The 20,074-nt window shown below is 36.0% G+C and overlaps 3 protein-coding genes across 8 annotated transcripts in view; 2 read left to right on the forward strand and 1 right to left on the reverse strand.

The window, feature by feature from the left end:
• Positions 1-12,313, forward strand: part of LOC111401540 — a 13,154-nt gene extending 841 nt beyond the window's left edge. Inside the window, exons 2-8 of one of the 6 annotated variants that reach the window (XM_023029319.1) lie at positions 8,908-9,590; positions 10,342-10,595; positions 10,694-10,978; positions 11,070-11,393; positions 11,480-11,536; positions 11,667-11,902; positions 12,013-12,313. In XM_023029319.1, coding sequence (XP_022885087.1) covers positions 10,963-10,978; positions 11,070-11,393; positions 11,480-11,536; positions 11,667-11,902; positions 12,013-12,072 — 693 coding nt within the window. In that variant the 5' untranslated portion in view covers positions 8,908-9,590; positions 10,342-10,595; positions 10,694-10,962 and the 3' untranslated portion in view covers positions 12,073-12,313. Of the gene's footprint in view, positions 1-8,907; positions 9,591-10,341; positions 10,979-11,069; positions 11,394-11,479; positions 11,537-11,666; positions 11,950-12,012 lie in introns of all 6 variants that reach the window. The other 5 variants (XM_023029323.1, XM_023029318.1, XM_023029322.1 and 2 more) reach the window with 5 other exon arrangements.
• On the forward strand, positions 7,514-10,797 carry LOC111400415 (polyadenylate-binding protein 6-like). The gene is made up of 7 exons (XM_023027833.1): positions 7,514-7,634; positions 7,979-8,041; positions 8,317-8,419; positions 8,551-8,654; positions 9,353-9,590; positions 10,422-10,566; positions 10,675-10,797. Exons 1-7 carry the CDS (start codon positions 7,514-7,516, stop codon positions 10,795-10,797), a joined length of 897 nt encoding a protein of 298 aa, XP_022883601.1.
• A 5,335-nt stretch (positions 12,314-17,648) lies between the features above and the next one.
• On the reverse strand, positions 17,649-18,318 carry LOC111400416 (major pollen allergen Lig v 1-like). Its single transcript, XM_023027835.1, has 2 exons — positions 18,135-18,318; positions 17,649-17,980 (listed from the first exon to the last, which is right to left on the reverse strand). The coding sequence occupies exons 1-2, from the start codon at positions 18,316-18,318 to the stop codon at positions 17,649-17,651; spliced, it is 516 nt and encodes a 171-aa protein (XP_022883603.1).
• Between the last annotated feature and the right edge of the window lie 1,756 nt (positions 18,319-20,074).

A 20,074-nucleotide genomic window follows, 5' to 3' on the forward strand; every position in this document is an offset into this window, starting at 1 on the left:
GGGGGGGGGGGGTTTGAAGATAGTAGTTGATGATCTGATGAAATAGGTAAGGCTAAGTGATGAAAATATAGATTCATTAGCTCGACTTAATGGGTTTAGCTCTCTATTATTTATTTTTATGTTCTGGTCTAGTTCTCTCATTATCAAGTGCGCAACTAAAACTCTAGAATTGATAAAGTGTGAATGATGGTCGATGTTAAGTTGAGTACTTTTATTATAAGTTATTAATCAATTTTGAATTTTTAATCTTAAATTAATCTAACTTGGTCCTCTTTTACTCTCAAATTTCAGTAAGCGCTTGCTATTAAGTGACTTGAGTCAAATACTATGGCTTCTATATATGCGTCGGGAGCTCAAAAAAGGAAAAAAAGGAAAGAGTCGAGGCATTAATTCAAAGTCAAGCTGGAGATATGGATAAGTACTTTAATGACAAGAAAAGAAAAGGGGAGGAAGGAACACCAGAAAAGTTAACGATTGAGGAACAATAGAATGAGAATGATAATGACAATGATCATGTGGATGAATGGAAAGAGAACAAAGAAATGATTGAACCTGCAAATATGGATGAGTCAAAACAGAATAATGAAAATAATGTTCAAAATGAAGATTTAAATAAAGAGAATTGCTTTTCTTTGAATTTTAATGATCCTGAAAATTGGAAAGACATTCACATTGATCAAAAGATAAGAGACTTTCTAGTTGAAGTGGGTCAAAAAAGAGTTGATGACATATTCTTTCTCAGAGATAGTAAAGGTAGACATTTTGAATCATCACAATATAAGCGGTTAATGGCAAATGGTTAGACAATTGATAGAAGATGGTTAGTGCATTCAATTTCTTTGGATAAGATCTTCTGTTTTTGCTGCAAGTTATTTAAGTTAGAAAAATGGACAAAAATATTGGCCAATTGGGTAATGACGAATACAATGATTGGCATAATATGCATCGGTGTCTTACACATCATGAAGTGTCTAAGGAGCATATAGGTTGCATGATTAGTTGGATGGAATTAGAAAATAGGCTTCAAACAAAACATACAATTGATGAAAGCATACAATTGTCCATCAACAAAGAAAGAGAGCATTGGAGACAAGTGTTAACAAGAATAATTGCTATTGTGAAAAGACCCGCTAAAAATACTTTGGCATTTTGTGGAGATTGTGAGCAACTTTATGTTGAGAATAATGAACTTTTTTTGCAAATGATAAAGTTGTCGAATTCGATCCAATAATGGAAGAACACATTCGATGTGCCCAAGCACTCGAGATTCAGTATACATATCTTGGCCCTAAGATTCAAAATGAATTAATACAAATGTTGGCAGGCAAGGTGAGAAGTACAATTGTCACAAAAGTGAAACATGCAAAATATTTTTCTGTCATACTTGATTGTACTTCGGATGTGAGTAACGAAGAACAAATATCTCTAGTAATACGATGCGTGGATTATTCGGTAGACTCGTCGATGGTACAAGAATATTGGATTGAATTTTTTACGGTGGATGATGCTTAAAAATGTGTTAAAGAATCTTGAACTTGATATTGATAATATAAGAGGTCAAGGATATGACAATGGAGCTAACATGAGCGAGAGACATAAAGGTGTACAAAAAAGGTTACTTGAAATTAATCCTAGAGCTTTCTATACTCCATGTGGTTGCCATAGCCTTAATCTAGCATTATGTGATATAGCAAATTGTTGTTCGAAAGCTATGTCCTTCTTTGGAGTGATACATCGAATCTACACATTGTTCTCTTCTTCTCCCAAACGATGAAAATTTTTTAAATATAAGGTTCAAGGTCTGACACTTAAGCTATTATCGCAAACACGCTGGAAAAGACATGTGGAAAGTGTAAAACCTATAAAAGAACAATCTATACAAATAAGAGACGCTTTACTTGACTTGGCAAACATTGTTGAAGATCCTAAAACAAAAAGTAAAGTCCTTAGAAATATATAAACTTGAAAATTTTGAGTTTTTGCTTGGCATAGTAATTTGGTATAAGTTGTTGCATGCAATCAATATTATGAGTAAATTTTTTCAAGCCGAAAACATGGATATTAATGAAGCCATCAAATTTTTACAAGCACTTATTTCATTTCTCAAAGATTATAGAGAATCTGGGTTTGCCAGTACCATGGATAAAGCAAAACAAATGGCAAGTGAAATGGGAATTGAAGCTATATTTCAAGAGAGACGTAGCATTCGAAGAAAGAAGCATTTCGATGAAAGTGGCACTGAAGAGGCAATATACTCGACTGAAGAATATTTTAGAGTTGAGTATTTTCTCTTTATAATTGATCAAGCTCGATCATCACTTCAATCTCGTTTTGCACAATTTACACATTATGAAGAGATATTTGGATTTTTGTTTAACTTGGATAGATTAAAGAGTATGCAAGTTGACAGTTTGCTGAAATCTTGTATGAATCTTGAGCAGTATTTAGAACATAATGGACATTTAGACATTATAGGTGATGATTTATGTTTGGAGTTGATCGTCTTGAGATGCTATTTAACTAGCGAAATAAAAAGAGCAATTGATGTGCTACATTACTTGAAGAAAATGAATGGTTGTTTTTCGAATGCTTGCATTGCTTACAAGATTTTGCTCACCATCCTGGTTACAATTGCATCAGTAGAAAGAAGTTTTTCCAAGTTGAAATTGATCAAGACTTATATCCAAGATTGAATGGTTTAGCCATGTTTTTAATTGAAAAAGAAATGGTTGAACAACTCGACTATACAAAATTGATCGATATTTTTCCCTCGAAAACTACAAGACGAGTTGTATTTAAGTGATCTTTTAGAACATTTTCACATTGTTATTTGATTATAATATACATATTTTAAATATTTCATTTTTTTGATTTATTTTTTGATTTTATGTTGACAAATATAATTTCTTAAATCTCTTATAAATGAAAAAAATTAATTGCTTATTATGATTTATGGGCCCAAAATATGAATTTTGACTCAGGCCCTGCAAACTATAGGTCCGACCCTGCCTAGAGAATGGTTGAGGCATGCTCAAAAATATTTTCAAATATACCTAATTCCCGAAGAAGTGAGGTTAGTGTGGTGGAGATGTATTTGAAAGGGAAGCCAGATGTGTGGTTTTATGGATTCATCACGAGCAATCCCAACGCTCATTGAGAATTGTTTTCTACAAAGGTGTGTAGGCGGTTTGTAGAGGGTACAGGTGAAGAAGCTATAGAGACTTTTAGTAAAATCAAACAAAGAGGATTTGTGGCCGATTACCAGGAGCTCTTTGAGGATCTCAAATCCCAAGTAATGTTATCCCTTCCCCACCTTCTTGAGTTGTATTATATCTCCATCTTTACTAGTGAATTGAAGGAGGAAATCAAGTCAATGGTGAAAATTATCAAGCCAACCTCTATTCCCAAGCCTTTGAAATAGCCATCTTACATGAGAATACCATTCTCGCTCTCGCTCTCAACAAAAACACCAAAAACCCAGCCAAACCCAATTATCAATCCAAATGGCCTAACCTCCTACCAGGGCCCTTCGAAGCCAGCCCAAGAATATCCCAGCAATAACACTGAACATATCCAAAAGAGCCAAAACTACCTATTGAGATTCAAATCTATCACTCCCACTGATATACAAACCAAAAAGAGCCTGGGGTTATGTTTTAGATGTGATGATAAATACAACCCTAGACATATATGTAGAAACAGGATGCTGAACTTCATGTTGGTGGATGATGGAATATAGGGGGAAATGGAGGATGAGGAGAATGCGATTGAGTAATGTGAATGGAATGAAAATAAGGAAATTATGGAGATCTCCATTAATACCTTAACAAGCAGCTTGAAACCAAAAACCATCTGACTCCCAGGCATGGTGAAGAGGAAGAGAGTGTCTATCCTTATCAACATCACCCATAACTTTATTGATGAGAAATTAGTCAAGGAGCTGAGGTGTAAAATAGAACCCACTCAATCTGTGATAGTTACCATGGCTAATGGAGACAAGCTACATAGTATTGCCATATGTAACCCCCTTACTTGGGCCATGTAAGTAATGGAATGCCAATTCCAACTGAGAATGTTGAGGTTGGGGAGAGTGATATGGTCTTGGGAGTAGACTGACAAGTTTAATCCCGTGGAATTTGACTTCCAACGTGGTAGCATCAGATTCTCTTACCAAGGAATGAAGGTGGAATTAAAAAGTGAAGTCATGAGTGAAGAATTTATGATGATGGAAGGGGGAAAGATGAGCTCGTGGATACACGGCAACCTTATGGCATTGCAGCTCAAATCCAATCAATTAAAGATGAAGGAAAGGGCCAAATTCCTACTGAAGTGTAAGATATCCTTAAGCAATATCCCAAATGTATTTGTAGGACCAAAAGGAATGCCCCCTCCCAGGTTTAATGATCATAGGAAATCCTTAGAGGAAGGAGCCCAGCCTTTTAAAATAAGGATCTATAGATGGCCTTATGTATAGAAAACTAAAATGGAGAGTATGGTGAAGGAAATGTTGAAAGTAGGGATCCTCCAATATAGCAGCTTCCCTTTTACCTCGTTCGTCCTGTTAGTAAAGAAAAGATATAGCACATGTAAGTTTTGTGTGGATTATAGGCAGCTAAACAATTTAACTATCAAGGACAAATACCCCATGCCTTTGATTGATGAACTTCATGGCTCCAAATGGTTTTCCAAAATTGATTTGAGGGCTGGATACCACCAGATTAGAATGGTAGACACTGATATTCACAACAGCATTCAAGACACAACAAGGTCTATATGAATTTAAGGTGATGCCTTTTGGCCTGACCAATACCCAGCCACTTTTCAAAGCTTGATGAATGAAGTTTTTAAATGAATGAAGTTTTTAAAGCTTACTTAAGGAAGTTTGTACCGATTTTCTTTGATGATATTTTGGTATACTGTCTTGACTTACCATCTCATTGCGAACACTTGTTAATGGTGTTGGAAATACTGAGGAGTCAGACACTATATGCCAAGGAATCTAAGTGTTCTGTTGGGAAACCAACGCTAAATACTTGGGGCATACAATATCAGCTGCAGGGCTGTCAGCTGACCCATAGAAGATGAGTGCTATGCAGCAATGGCCTAGACCCATCACCATGAAACAGCTAAAATGATACCTTAGGTTGATAAGCTATTACAGAAAATTCGTGAGAAGATATGGGGTGCTAGCTAAACCCTTAACAGATCTTCTCAAGAAGGACAATTTGTTAGAATGATGAGGCTGAAATAGCCTTCCAAGCGTTGAAGACAACAATGTGTAACACCCCAATCCTTGTACTATTGGAATTCAACTAAACATTCATAGTTGAGACAGATGCTTGTGTTGGGAGAATGGGGGCAGTTTTGATGCAAAGGAAGAGACCAATTGCTTATATGAGTAAAAGCATAAATAAGAAAAAGTTGGGGTTGTCCATTTATGAGGAGTTGCTAGCATTGGTCATCGCCGTGGGGAAATGGCGACATTACCTTGAAGGTAACCATTTCATAATCAAAACTGATCATCAATCATTAAAATACCTCATAGAACAAAGGATCTTCATACCTCTCCAATAGAAGAGGCTAACCAAACTCCTTGGGCTCTGCTATGAGATTTAATATAGAAAATGGAGAACTAAAAATGTTGTCTTGGGTATAGAAGGTGATAGGAAGCTATCAAGGGGATGAAATGGCTAACTAATTGATTAAAGCACAACTGATCAAATCTGTAGAGATATCTGATTATTCCTTCAAAAACGAGCTACTCCAATATAAAGCCAGACTAATATAAAATATTCATTCTTCACAAAATAGGGAGCATTCAGGCATACAGATGAGTGTCTATAGGGCCAAACAACATTTCTTTTGGCCTGGCATGACCAAAGACATCAAAAGGAAAGTACTGCAGTGTGATGTTTGCTAGAGGTGTAAAGAGGAGCATGTTCCCTACCCTAGTTTGTTGCAACCCCTCCCTGAGCCACAATATTCTTGGAGTCATATCTCCATGGATTTTATTGAAGGGCTACCTTCTTCTAAAGTTAAGATAGTAATCTTGGTGGTGGTGGACAGGTTCACCGAATATGGTCATTTCTTTGCATTAGCACATCGATTCTCAGCTACTACTATAGCAAAATTGTTCTTGGATAACATATACAAACTGCATGGGATGCCTCAAAGCATGGTGCCTGACAGAGACAAGATATTCATCAGTGGGTTTTGGCAAAGCTATTCAAATTACTAGGGACTGAGCTACACCTATGGTCTGCATTCTATCCCCAAATTGATGGTCAGATAGAGAGAGACTAAATCAGTGTTTGGAGATGTACCTACGTTGCATGACTTTTCATCGACTTAAGTGGTGGTCTAATTGGTTGTCACTAGCTGAATGGTGGTTTAATACCACTTATCACACAGTTATTAGAATGTGCCATTTCGAAACTTTATATGGAATCAAGACCCTACAGCTGGTCTTAGGACCTTATCAACAAGCTAACATTGCGATAGTGGATGAGTTGGTATGATAGAGACATCACATGGATCGGTTGCTCAAAGAAAATTTAGCTTATGCCAGGGCAAGGATGAAGTTTTGCGTAGATCAACACCGAACTGAGAGGGAATTCCAAACTGGAGATTGGGCGTATTTGAAGCTTTAGTCGTATAAACAACAATCTATCTCCACTGGGGTCAACTCCAAGTTATTTGCAAGATATTATAGACCTTATCAAATTATCAGAAAGATTGGATAGATATCTTATGAGTTGGTGCTTCGAAAATCCATCTTATTTTCCATGTTTCATTGCTTAAGAAAAAGATAGGGAACATAGTAGTGCCTATTTTGCTAATCCCAGACATCAATGAAATAGGACAATAGCACAACACTCCCGATGCAGTCCTACAAACTCGTATAATCAAATGGAACAATCAGGTTGTTACTCAACGGTTAGTACAGTGGATGCATGCTACAAGGGAAGATGCAACTTGGGAAGATGCTGCAACGATCCAGACACAGTTTTCTCACTTCCAACCTTGGGGACAAGGTCGATTAGAGGGGGGAGGAATGTCATAACCAACAAGTTGAAGGAAGTAACTGGGGAAGAGAAGAAGAGATCCTAGAAGTTCCACCAGAATTTTGAAATTCAGGATGACACCATTTAGCTTGATCCAAGACGACGTCGTTTTGCTTCCAATTTAATTGTTTGATTGTAATACATTTTATCATTTTGGCAACACAATTTTTGCTGTAGTACTTAAATCGTAGGAAAGCATAAGAAGAGGATTGAATGTCAAAACTGTGTCTTCCTACCCAATCTCTCTAAATCCCCCCCTTATTCTACCTTCTTCTTCTAGCTTCTTTCTTTCTCTTCTTCTCTTCTTAATTGTAGTTTTATTCAGTTTAATTAATACCATTACAACCTGGGTTGTTAAGTCCCAGTTGACTATCTTTAGTTGCAAGTAATTTGTGTTGATTTTGTTGGTTTTGGCTGAAGTTGAGCTCCAACCATTACATAGGGCCTCGATGACACTTACACCATCATCAGGGTCACCATTACTAGATCCTTCGCAGAGGGCATCGTTGTACGTGAGTGATCTGCACCTAGATGTGACGGAGAAGGATCTATTGCTGGTGTTTAGCGAGGGTAGGCCCAGTATCATCTGTTCACCTCTACCAAGAAAGCTCTCTCATAAGTCCCTTTGATGCCTATGTCCATTCAAGGCCTTGTTTGACTCTCATTTTTCTCAAAATACATTTTTTTACCACACATTTTTTATTAAAATAATATTACATATAACTCAAAAAATTTTCCTTAATTTTCAACCATATATTCTCCATCAATCCAATATTCTAAAATTCATTTTCCATAAAAATGGGGCTCAAACACCCTCCAATCTCACATTGATGATAAACAAAACACAAATATGTAACATTTATATATACATTCATATTAGTTCATATGTTCTGAATTTTGATTTTATAATGTAGTTTCCTGGAGTGACCAAGAAAATGGGTACTCTGTTTATTGCCGTTTTTCTAGATCTTTAAGTTGTATAAATAGGCTTTATTTGTATATGTGTTTTCTAAAAGGTTTATGGTTCGCTATGTTTGTTTTTATACTGTAGATTTTTTTTCAATCTTTTTTTTTATTATTTATTTATTTATTTATTTTTTGTGGTGGGGGGAGGAGTGATATATTTATCAACCATATTTTGAGTTGGAATCTTTATTTTGAGGGATTTCTAGCACGTTCTAATGAATAAATATGTCTAGTTTGTGTTTTGATATTTAGGATTTGAATTTTTTATTTATTTATTTTATCTTAGGTTTGGTAATGTGGTGTTTTGAAACAATTAAGACACAAGGGACTTTCATTTTATGGGTTACTTTATTATTCCTAATTCAAGAAATTGTGATATTTTGGGTTTGGTAATGTGGAGTTTTTGATTAATCAAGAAAAAGGGGATTTTCATTTTTTGGGTCACTATTATTCCTAAATGCAAGAATTTGTGAGTTTTGTTTCATTGACTGAATTCTTTATCTATATGTTTATCATGAAGTTTTCCTTCAGCCATTCACGTTGTTTTGAGAATCAAGAAATATTTAATTCCTCTCAAATGGGCTCTGTTTTATGTTCTATTACAAGAAAACTTAAACCATGAATGTTAATACTTATGATATATAAGATAAAGATCTTATTTTCATACTCTCTTCAAGGGATGATTACCATAGGTTCTGTCGTTTTTGTATGTATTTTAGGAGTTTTTCTTGCCCGTATATTTACTTCTTGACTCTTTCTTGAGTAGATCTATTCAAAGAACTTTAAAGATTTATGTGCAAACCTTTATTCTTGTTATTCATTTTTTGTTTCATTTCTGTTTGTTCTTAGTTCTTACCATTCCCATTTTTAATTTCAGGCTTTCAGCCCAATGTTTTAGTCGTGAACAGTGTTCGCTAGCCTTTCTTTGTTTTTGGTTATCCTCAATTTTCTCTTGCAGCACATGGAGTGATTTTCTTTCCTTGTATACATGATTAACATGTATGTGTCAGCAACTTTTGCTAGCTTGTTCTGTTTTCATGAGAAAAATTGGCCCCTTCTTCCTTATGGGCATATTCTTTTTCTCTCCCTTACTAGCTTCTTAACCATGTTTGTTCACTCTCTTAGTATCTCTTTTTGGGTATGTCAAAAACATCAAATTTCTGCTCTCTTGCTTTCCTTGGGACGCCAAAAATGCACACCCTTTCTCTTTAGTGTATGATATTCTATTCAATTCACTGTTAGTTTGATCAGCTGATACTGCTTTAACTAGCCTAAACTACACTGAATTGAGGGGTAAATCTATGAGGATTATGTGGCATCAGATAGACCCTATCACGAGGAAGACTGGCACTGGGAACCTTTAATCAAGAATATCGACCCTTCAATTACCAGTGCTCGCTTGCAAGAAGTCTTTGTTAATTATGGAGAAATACTATCATGCAAAGTCGCTGAGGAAAATGGGAAGAGTAAGGGTTTTGGTTTCATTCAATTTGATTCCGAGATATCAGCTATGGCAGCTCTAAATGCCGTCAATGGCACCCTGCCGGAAGGCAAGAAGTTGTAAGTCCCTGCTATCTTCAGTCTGTTCTTTTTATCCAACTATGAAGGCCCCTTTTGATAATTGCTCCCTGCCCTTTATTGTCTTCAAAATTGTGGACATTATAGAGGTTATATTTATTCATTTTCTTTCTCTATGTTAGTTAGTTTTATTTCATCGGTGCATGTCATTGAATAGTCCAATTCTTGTGTCTAAAGCTAGTATATATTATTTTCCTCTTGATCTCTAGAAAATATTAATATTTGAATCATGCTATCTGACTCAAATAGCTGATTAAATTTGAAACATCCTATGTAAATGCTCAAGTCAAATCTTCACAATCTCCTACTTAGCTCATTTATCCTACTTCAGTAACGAAATCTTCGATTTTAAACCATAAGTTCCTCGTTTTAGCATCTATTTAGTTAAACACAATCTTGGGGAGATGTTCATTTGAAAGTTCTCTGAAAAATACTTTAATGTTTTGTTGTGGCTTGTTGATCATTCAAATTAAGACAAATGTGTAATTCAATCATGTGGAGTTGAAATGATTTGCTAATGTTTGGTTAAAATCATTTACTGATTGGTTATTAACAAAATCGTGAAAGATTACAAGCTGGTAGAATTTTGTGAATGTCTCTGTTCAGTATATCTCATAGAGCTTGTTAATAATGATCTCAGCTTTATATTCGAGCATTATTATTATTATTATTATTTTTGGATGCCATATCGGAGTAGTGTACGATGTTTATATACCTTGTTTGTTTACTTCAGATGTGTGTCGAAGTTCATTAAAAAGTGTGAGAGAAAGGACGCAGAACTAGGTTTCACAAACTTGTACGTGAAAAATCTAGATGGTCGTTTGAGGATCACCTCAAAGAAAAGTTTTCAGAATATGGAAAGGTCTGCAGTGCTGTCACAATGAAGGATGAGAATGGGAAATCCAAAGGTTTTGGATTTGTGAATTTTGATACACATGAAGAGGCTACGAAAGCCATGGCAACTCTAAATGGAGCACTGATTGGAAAGTATCCTTCTTGCTCAGCACGATTCAAATATATCTAGCATCCCCTTTTTTCACTACTTAAGATTGACTCTTGAATAAAGTATTTTTTGTATGAATCAGGATCAAAGAATCTCTTTGTGGGAAGGGCTCAAAAGAAAGCTGACCGGATGAAGCTTCTAAGACAAGTACATCGACATAATTATCCAGAGTCAAAGGCTTCATAACTATTTGTGGATAATCTTGAAGTATCTGCTGATGACTGGAAATTGGAAGAAATTTTCAGTGGTCATGGAAAAGTAACATCAGCAAACGTGATCCATGGTAGAGATGGAGTTAGTGAAGGTTGTGGTTTTGTGAGATTTACCAGTTCAAAGGAGGCAGCGAAAGCTATGCTTTCACTAAATGGTAAGCTGAGTCTCCTTTTCACTTTCCCACTTTTCTTGTATGTCTTTTGTCATTCTTTCTCCAAATCTTAGTTCAGTTTGGTTTTTCCTAGGAATAACTATCCAAGGGAAGAGACTGTATGTAGCCTTGGTTTTGTACGATGCAGAAAAAATGCGAAGTTGTCCTTTAAATTACCCAACTCAGTCATTTTACACTAAAAACTTGGATGTCATTACCTCAGAATTTCGGCCACTGCATTATGACTTCCCTCACTACTCCCCTTGGGATCATACAGCATATCAAATTGTTCCTATCCCACAATTGAATTCTTGGGATCCAAATTTGGGAGACATTTCATTCACTGCATGTCCAAATTCTGGGTACCTCTCGTTAATTTTACGGAGCTCAGAATCGCCCAGGAACCATTTCCATACATGTAAGTACATTTTATTGGCATGTAATACAATGCTATAATATTATCAATGTTTTCCACTTCCATAACTTGGGATTACACAACTGCAGATCCCTCCACAGCAAAAAGTGCATGGGAATACCAAGAACTATATGCAAAAATACATAGTATGTTTCTTTGGTTCTCGAATTCTAGTACTTTTCACTCATTCTAGAGGACAATAATAAAAAGACGGATAGTGTAGTATTTATAAATGCTTATGTTGCTTTTTATAGCCCAGGAAATTTTCTATTTCAGGTGTGTTTACTCAAAACCCCATGGAGTCTACGAAGGATAAAAAACTGTCTAGCATATTTCAAAACAAGATTATCAATGGGGTGACTATAAAGGATCAAAAACCATCTAGAAAATTGCAAAACAAGAGGATCAACGGAGTTGCAGAGAAGTTCTCTCAAGGATCAGAAACTACAAAACCTGTTTCTGCAACATGCTCGCCTGGGGATATGTATTATTATCCTGTTAAGATTGTTCAGGTCTCTGATTACACATTACACTTTCCTCAATGATCCCTAACTTTCTGGTAAGTTTTTTTCTTTTACAATCTGAAGTGTCTGATGTATTTATAATTGTTTTCTCTGGGTAGCCTCAGCAGTATGATAAAGTTAATGGACAGCTGTTCGAAATGAAGATGTCTGACACATAGAAGCTGCTAAAATCGCCGTAAAGAAAGCAGTTTAACAGCCGGAGGAAAATAGGAATGATTTAGGCGGTCTTGATGCTTTGCCTATCCATGTCTATCTGCCAATCTAGTTTTCATTCATCTGTCTGTTAACAAATTTTGTAAAAATCATTGTTAGTGTTTTCCACCGTGCAATTGACAATAAAAAACGTATTGTAGGAATCATAACTGATGCAAATTCCAATGCTTTTTTCTTTGTGGAGCATTTCGCATATTGTGCATCTTGATTTGTTCTTTTCCTTTCCCAGCAAGTCTCAAGGAGTAGTTCAGTGTCAAATCACGCGCGAGCTGCTATGAACAATTAAATCGGTAGATATGATGTATAACTTCATTAGATCCAGGAAGAAACATGTTTAAACTTCAATTATCATCCTTGAAATTCAGATTTCAACTAAAACAAAATTCTTCTTATTTTTGATCTTCTCTCACAGACTTTGTTAGGAATTCATATGTACATTGTGAGAAAGAAAGGTGCAGGGAGGCAGGTGCCATGGCGCCCAAAGAGAAAGAATGGAGCAGTGATGGGGGCGCCATGGCGCCCGATTCAGTTCTATATATATTGCTGTTTTTCCCTTCATTTTTAAGATCCGGTTTTGAGAGAGAAAAATAGAGAAAGCTTGGATAGAATTTAACAAGTAAGAGGTTGTTCTTCTTGGGTATAAATTCAAAGCAATTTTTTCTTTCTTGGGATTAACTTGAGGCTTGTTCAAGTAATCCAATCCATTATTCTTCATTTATATATTGAAAATCATTTCTTCTCCAATTTCTTATCTTTGAAGTGGTTTGAGATTTTTTCCACATTGCAAGTTTGTTTATTTTGGGCAATCTTTGGGAGGTGTTTTCCCAACAATTTGGTATCAGAGATTCTTCTTAAATCAGGGTGGTTAAACTCCGATTTTTGATGGGTGGCTTGAACTTTGTTGTGCACACAAGGTGTTTGTGAAAATTCTCAAGTGAACTTTGTTGGTTTATTTCCGGTAAACAAGTAGATAAATCATGTCTATTAGAGGAACGGTGAAGATTGGGAAGTATGAGATAGAGAAATTCAATGGGAAGAATGATTTCTCATATTAGAGAATGCAAATGAAAAATTTGTTAATTTTTCAAAAGTTGCACAACGCATTGATGGGAAAGGAGAAGAAGCACATAGATATGTTTGACGAGAATTGGGAAGAGCTATATCTTGAGGCACGAGCATCTATCATTCTATGCCTTGAAAGAGATGTTGCTTTCTTGGTTGATGGTGAGGAAACGGCGGCGGAGGTGTGGACAAAGTTGGAGGCGAACTTCATGACGAAGACTCTAACTAACCGGATTTATTTGAAGTTCAAATTGTATACTTGCAAGATGGATGAAGGTACACTAATCCGGGAGTACGTCAACAAGTTTGATAGGTGTATATCGGACTTGAAGGACATCGATGTGAAAGTAGATGATGAGGACAAGCACTTCTACTACTTCTTTCATTGCCAAAGTCTTACGAGAACCTAGTGCAAACATTGATGCTTGTGGGTGATAAACTTGTGATGGAGGACACTAGAATGTCACTTATAGCGGATGATCTTCGTAAGATTGCAACTAGTGGCATGTCTACCATTGGTAACAAAGAGCAAGCTCAAGGATTGTTTGTAAGAGGTAGAAGCAATGTGCGACCAAAGGACAAGGGAGAAAAATCTAGATCGAGTTCTAGACCTCTTGCGGAAGGCCTTGTTTCAAATGCGGCGAGCTTGGGCATTTCAAGGCGAATTGTACTAACAAAAGGGGTTTGAAGAAGAACAATAAGAGCAACAATAACGGGAAGGTGCAAGTCAAGCAAGAGGTTATCTATGCCTCAGAAGGAGGAGAAAGCAATGAGTGCTACACCATCACTTGTGATGAAGAAATCTCCGGTAAGTGGATTCTTGACTCTGGATGCTCTTACCATATGTGTCCAAATAGGAAGTGGTTTACTACCTATAGAAGCACTGATGGTGGAACTGTGTTGATGGGTAATAACCATTCTTGTAAAACGGTGGGGCTCGGTTCAATCAGAATCAAGATGTTTGATGGAGTGGTTAGAACATTGATGGATGTTAGACATGTTCCTGATTTGCGGAAGAACCTTATCTCTGTTGGTGCTTTAGACTCCGGTGGTTGCAAGATTGTAACATGGAATGGAGTAAAGAAGGTTATTCGTGGTTCTTTGATTGTGATGAAGGGTATTCGTGAAGGCAATCTCTATGCTCTTCAGGGTACTACAGTTACAGAAGATGTAGCGGTTGGAACAAGTGGAAGTGGTGGAGATCCATGTGAGTGCACTCGGCTATGGCATAGAAGGCTTGGGAGTATGTCTGAAAAGGGGCTAGATCTGCTAGTCAAGAAAGGCTCGCTAAAAAACTTGAAGAAGCCTTGCATGGATTTTTGCGAGCATTGCGTGTACGGTAAAGCACACCGAGTTCAGTTCCAGCCAAGCAAACATAGAAACATAGGTATTTTAGACTATGTGCACACGGATGTATGGGGTCCGGCTTCTATCACTTCCAAAGGCGGTTCCAGGTATTTTGTTACATTTGTTGATGATTATTCTAGATATGCTTGGATTTATTTTTTGAAGCATAAGAATGAAGTATTCGACACTTTCAAGAAGTGGAAAGCAATGGTTGAGAACAGAACAGGAAAGAAATTGAAGACACTGCGATCTGATAACGGTACTGAGTATACAGATGGTGCTTTCAAGGAGTTCTGTGGTAAGGAAGGCATTGCGAGACATTGGACAGTTAGGAATACACCGCAACAGAATGGGGTCGTAGAAAGACTGAATCACACATTTCGAGAGAAATCGATGTGTATGCGATTCTATGCTGGTTTGGACAGAGAATGGTGGGCAGAGTCGGTTGCAAATGCTTGCTACATAGTGAACCGGTCTCCACATTCAAAGTTAGATGGAGATGTATCTTACAGGGTATTGACAGGAGAACATGCAGATTATGAGAAACTCAGAATATTCGGATGCACAGCCTACTATCACGTCAACGAGGGAAAGCTTGATGCGAGGGCCAAGAAGACTATATTCTTGGGGTATGCGGCAGGTGTAAAAGGCTATCGCCTATGGTGTGCAGAGGATTCTAAGTTCATAATCAGCAGAGATGTTACTTTTGATGAGAACTCCATGATAGCTTCGTTGAAAGCTACAGTGCCCAATGGTGATGATGTTGAAACTACAAAGTCTCAAGTTGTTGAAATAGAACATAGAGATCAACCTGGTTCTAGTCATGTTCAAGAGGAGCATCATGCAGACACTCAAGATGAGAGTGATGATGAGCTTGAACAAGAGGCGGTTCAGTAAGAGAATGTACAGGCACAGCAACAATAATAGCTTGCAGATAACTTGGCTTCCTTTAGGCCACGTTGTACTTACAAGCAAGTTCTTAAATTGGGGTCAGACGAGCTTTTGAGGCACTATAGGTAGACAAATTTGGTTGAGTATGCACTCTCGGTGGAGAATGATGACCTAGCAGACATGTTAACCAAAGTGGTAACGGGTAGCAAGTTTCAGCAATGCTTGGACTTGCTTCACATTAGTCCGTGTTGATATGCCCGAGTGGGCATGGCCCTTCGGGGCGGGGTTGAAATTAGGTGAAGAGTATATGAAGGTGGAGGTGAACTACGGAGGTTTGATCCCGAGTTTTGGGTACGTAGGCAACCATGGTTTGAATGGTGCAGCCGAGTTTGGCGCTTGTTGCTTCTTCTTGTGTTCGTCCAAAATTTGAGGTCTATCAAATGATGTACGAGATGGAGAATTGTGAGAAAGAAAGGTGCAGCCCAAAGAGAAAGAATGGAGCAGTGATGCGGGCGCCATGGCGCCCAAATTTTTGCACGAAACTTGGCGCCATGGCGCCCGATTCAGTTCTATATATATTGCTATTTTTCCCTTCATTTTTAAGATCCGGTTTTGAGAGAGAAAAATAGAGAAAGCTTGGATAAAATTTAACAAGTAAGAGGTTGTTTTTCTTGGGTATAAATTCAAAGCAATTTTTTCTTTCTTGGGGATTAACTTGAGGCTTGTTCAAGTAATTGTTCTTCATTTATATATTGAAAATCATTTCTTCCTCAATTTCTTATCTTTGAAGTGGTTTGGGATTTTTTCCACATTGCAAGTTTGTTTGATCTTGGACAATCTTTGGGAGGTGTTTTCCCAATATACATAAAATGGTATCTGGTTCTAATGTAGATTATCAACTTTGGAGGCATCAGCTTACTTGTTTGAAATGCGATCTTGTATTCATATGCTTGTGATAATTGAAGAGTATTTGTGAATTCAATAATGCTACGGTAACAGAATTTTTTTGACGTAATGGATTACCCACACTCACATTGGCAGGGGGTCCACTTCTTTTTGAACTTTTTTATTCACCCTGGGTTCACGTATTGTGAGAGGATGTCAATCTTTATATCAATAAAATTATAGCAAAGTAGGATAATTCTTGTGAATTTTGGAAGCATCGTCTTACTTTTTTGAAATGCAGTTTGTTCATATGCTTTTAATAATTGAAGATTATTTGTGAATTTTTTAGCATCGTCTTGTTTGAAATGTAACTGCCTCATTTGAGCAAACTTGAATTGAAATCAAGAGATATTTGGAAACTTGAATAAATGGTTTCCTTTATTAGAAGAACAACAATTGAAGTGTGAATAAAACGTTTTTTGATCTTCTTTCATTACAAAAATATACACAAGGAAAAGGAAAAGAGGAAGGAACGTCCTCAACACTTTTTTTACGACCTCTTTAGTAGCATGTATGCTATGTGATTGGATTGTTTTTAGGAAGTGAAGTAAATTAATTTTGTTCATTGTAGTGTTTAATTGTGTGTCTATGACATTATAGTACAAATCTAAAAAGTCTATGATATAGGGGGTGTTTGGGAGTGATTTTTCATCCAAAAAAATTGATTTTTTGACCATTTTTTCACTATTGCAGCCGTAATTTTTAACTTCTCTCACAAGTAGCCTTGACTTTTCTCCTAACGGTCAAAAAATTAATTCTCAAAATCCCTATCAAATAGGGCCATAATTGTCCATTGAACTATAAGAGTATGATTTATTTAATATACTTCTCCAAATACTTGGAAAAAATGTCAATGTTTATTGGAATATTTGTAATTTCATCAATATTTCAATAATAACGAAAACTAAAATTTTTACAAGACTTAAATTGTTTTTATATTACCGTGTTTATAAATATATATTCTTCTTATCCATTTTTAAGTGTATCGTGTTCTACAGGAGGCAAAAGCTTCTTTTGTTGTAGTTTTTTTTTTTCCCTCTTATCAGATAAGTGGTACATTGACATCAGATAATAGAAGTATATTACAATAAATATTTCATTTATTGTTTATCTAATAATCTACAACTTTTGTTGTCCTTCCACAAGAAAATTCTTGGGAACTTAAAGAAATTACAAAGCAAAATATTTCTATACTACAAGGCACTCTAATTAGGCCATCAAAAGCCTTGACAAAAAGGCGCACATAATTATTCAACTAACATTTTCTTTTTGTTCTTTACATATCTGGAGGATACATACCCAGCTTATTAAAGACTTGTGGACATTTTGGTAGAGCTTCTTTCTTGAAGAATCCAAGAGGATTTATCGTGCGTGTCGTACCATTTACCGTGTTGAGCTTAAATTTCAATGATGGTTTTACCCATCCTTCAACAGGGATTTCATCACAATCTTTTCTACTACTTGAAAGCAGCGTGATTTCGCAAAACTCATTCTTGTGATCGCGTTCAATGAGCATACTATATAGTCCTTCTGCTTTTGTGTAACCTACCTCAGTAAATGTTACACTTCCTTTTTCCGCGTCTCTGCACTCGAGACGTACACCGACACCTACAAGCAAGGATTAAATTATAAATTATGAATTGCAGATATTATGATCCAATTCCTCAACAACGCATACACCACCACCATAAGAAGATGCATGAATGCACATCAAAAGAAATTCTTATAACCAAGCATTCATTTCATTGGAATAATTATGTACCCGGGATGAACTCGCTAAATTCAGTAATGAATCGAGCACGACATGTGTCACAATAAACCTGTCCTTGAATGTGGAATTGAGAAACTGGTGGTTGGGGAACGTCTTCTGAGTATACGACATTAGGAAGGGAAAAGAAGCATAAGGCTACAACGAAGAGAATTGAAATTTGGATAAAGCTTACCATATTTCTTTCGTATTACTATCTAGGAAAATCAAAAGAAAATTTATTTATGTTTTGTACCAACTCAACAATCATATTTATAGGGAGGTTGGTTGGTTAGTATTTTGTAGACAGTTATTTTTATGTGGTCAAGTTGAGAATTTATTCATTTTTTTTTTCTAGAGCTTAAATTAGAATCTTGAAACCGTTTCCTATATTTAACAATTATGTGTTTCTAATTATATTAGCTACTTTCAAAAATTTAATCAGAAAAATATCCAATTTATGTTAAATAGTTTTTTTTTTTGGAAATTGAATACTGAATAATTACATTATTTTTTTATTATAATTTTTTTTTTGTAAATTGTTATTTATGTGTCTAACTATTCATTACAAAAACATTTTCATATCAGTTTAGGTCTCATCGAGTTTTTCACTTCCCTCTCTCAAGTCTCTCCTAAAAAGTAGAAGTTAAAAATGAAAATTCAACAAAAGAAACAACTGATCCTCGTCTTTGTTATTAATTTAGTACTAGTATGAATTCTCTTGAGACTCAATTTTTTATTTTTTGGGTTATAGAGGAGAAACAAAGAAGTTTTTCAACTGGCTAGAGACCTTAGTCCGAAATATTAAAGATTTTCCATCGCGAAGTTGACATAAATGCCATATCCATTTTGCAACCAATTTGTTCAAGCGCTGCAAGCTCATGAATAAATATTGAATGACGAGTCTGAGAGCAAAATTCATCAACATAACCACCAACAAGCAAGCATTTTTCAGCTGAAGGGGGGCATAATTGTGGTGGAAGATTACGTTCTCGAGGAAGAGTTTATAGGTAATCAAAACAAGCGAAAACAGAAACTCCGGCACAATTCTTATATTGCCTCTCTAATTAAATGGTTCAACCAATTGCTGCAAATTTCGAAACACCATCTTCTCGTACAAATCTAAATAATCCATCATGTTACGACAGTACTCTCCATATACTCTGAATCAAACATGCAATTATAGGTTATGACAGTACTATTTCTCTGATCAACCTATGAAGGTGATGTAAGCATTATGCCTTAGGTCCAATCAATTTTGGACATAAATATTTTTAATATATAATTAATTCAATATAATGGCAGATGTATTATTTCATTAATATACAATTAAATTAAATAATAGAGTCCGTATATTCAAATCTTTGTAATTTTTTAATCACAAGAAGTTGTGATTGTGAGATACAAATTACATATGATAAATCTTAAATCGTCCGTGGTCGTAAGTAATAACGAGATACGAATATCATTATTATGGATAGACCATTACGTGTGACATTTCTTATTTGTGAAGTAAGTAGTTGATCTCACAAGTTAAAGTATGATGACACTTGAATGAACATGTGAATGTTTTGTTATAGAACAAAATATTGGAGACCTGCATAGAGATTCCACATGGATAACTATCTGAGTGTCAGTGATTAATCTCTAACGTTTGGTAGTAGGATTGGTCCTTTGACTTGAGGTCGTCATAGTACCTTATGTGAGGGCAGTTATGTTTTGACGGTGTTGGATGTTACTTTGTCAAGGGCTACTAATACGACATCGTTCGGGTATGTCAAGAATCGTATGAAGGTTGTGAATGACCAATAAATGATTCGTCACTCTTAGATAATAAGGGATTATGATCTGCATTTCATTCAATTAAGTCGATAATGAAATTCTTGGACAAGGTGTACTCATAAGTCGAAAAGGAGTGTTCGACTTAAATTGACTTAATAGTGGAGTGAAAGATA

The sequence above is a fragment of the Olea europaea genome, chromosome 10 (genome assembly GCF_002742605.1).
Source record: "Olea europaea var. sylvestris chromosome 10, O_europaea_v1, whole genome shotgun sequence".
In the NCBI taxonomy this organism is placed as follows: domain Eukaryota; kingdom Viridiplantae; phylum Streptophyta; class Magnoliopsida; order Lamiales; family Oleaceae; genus Olea; species Olea europaea.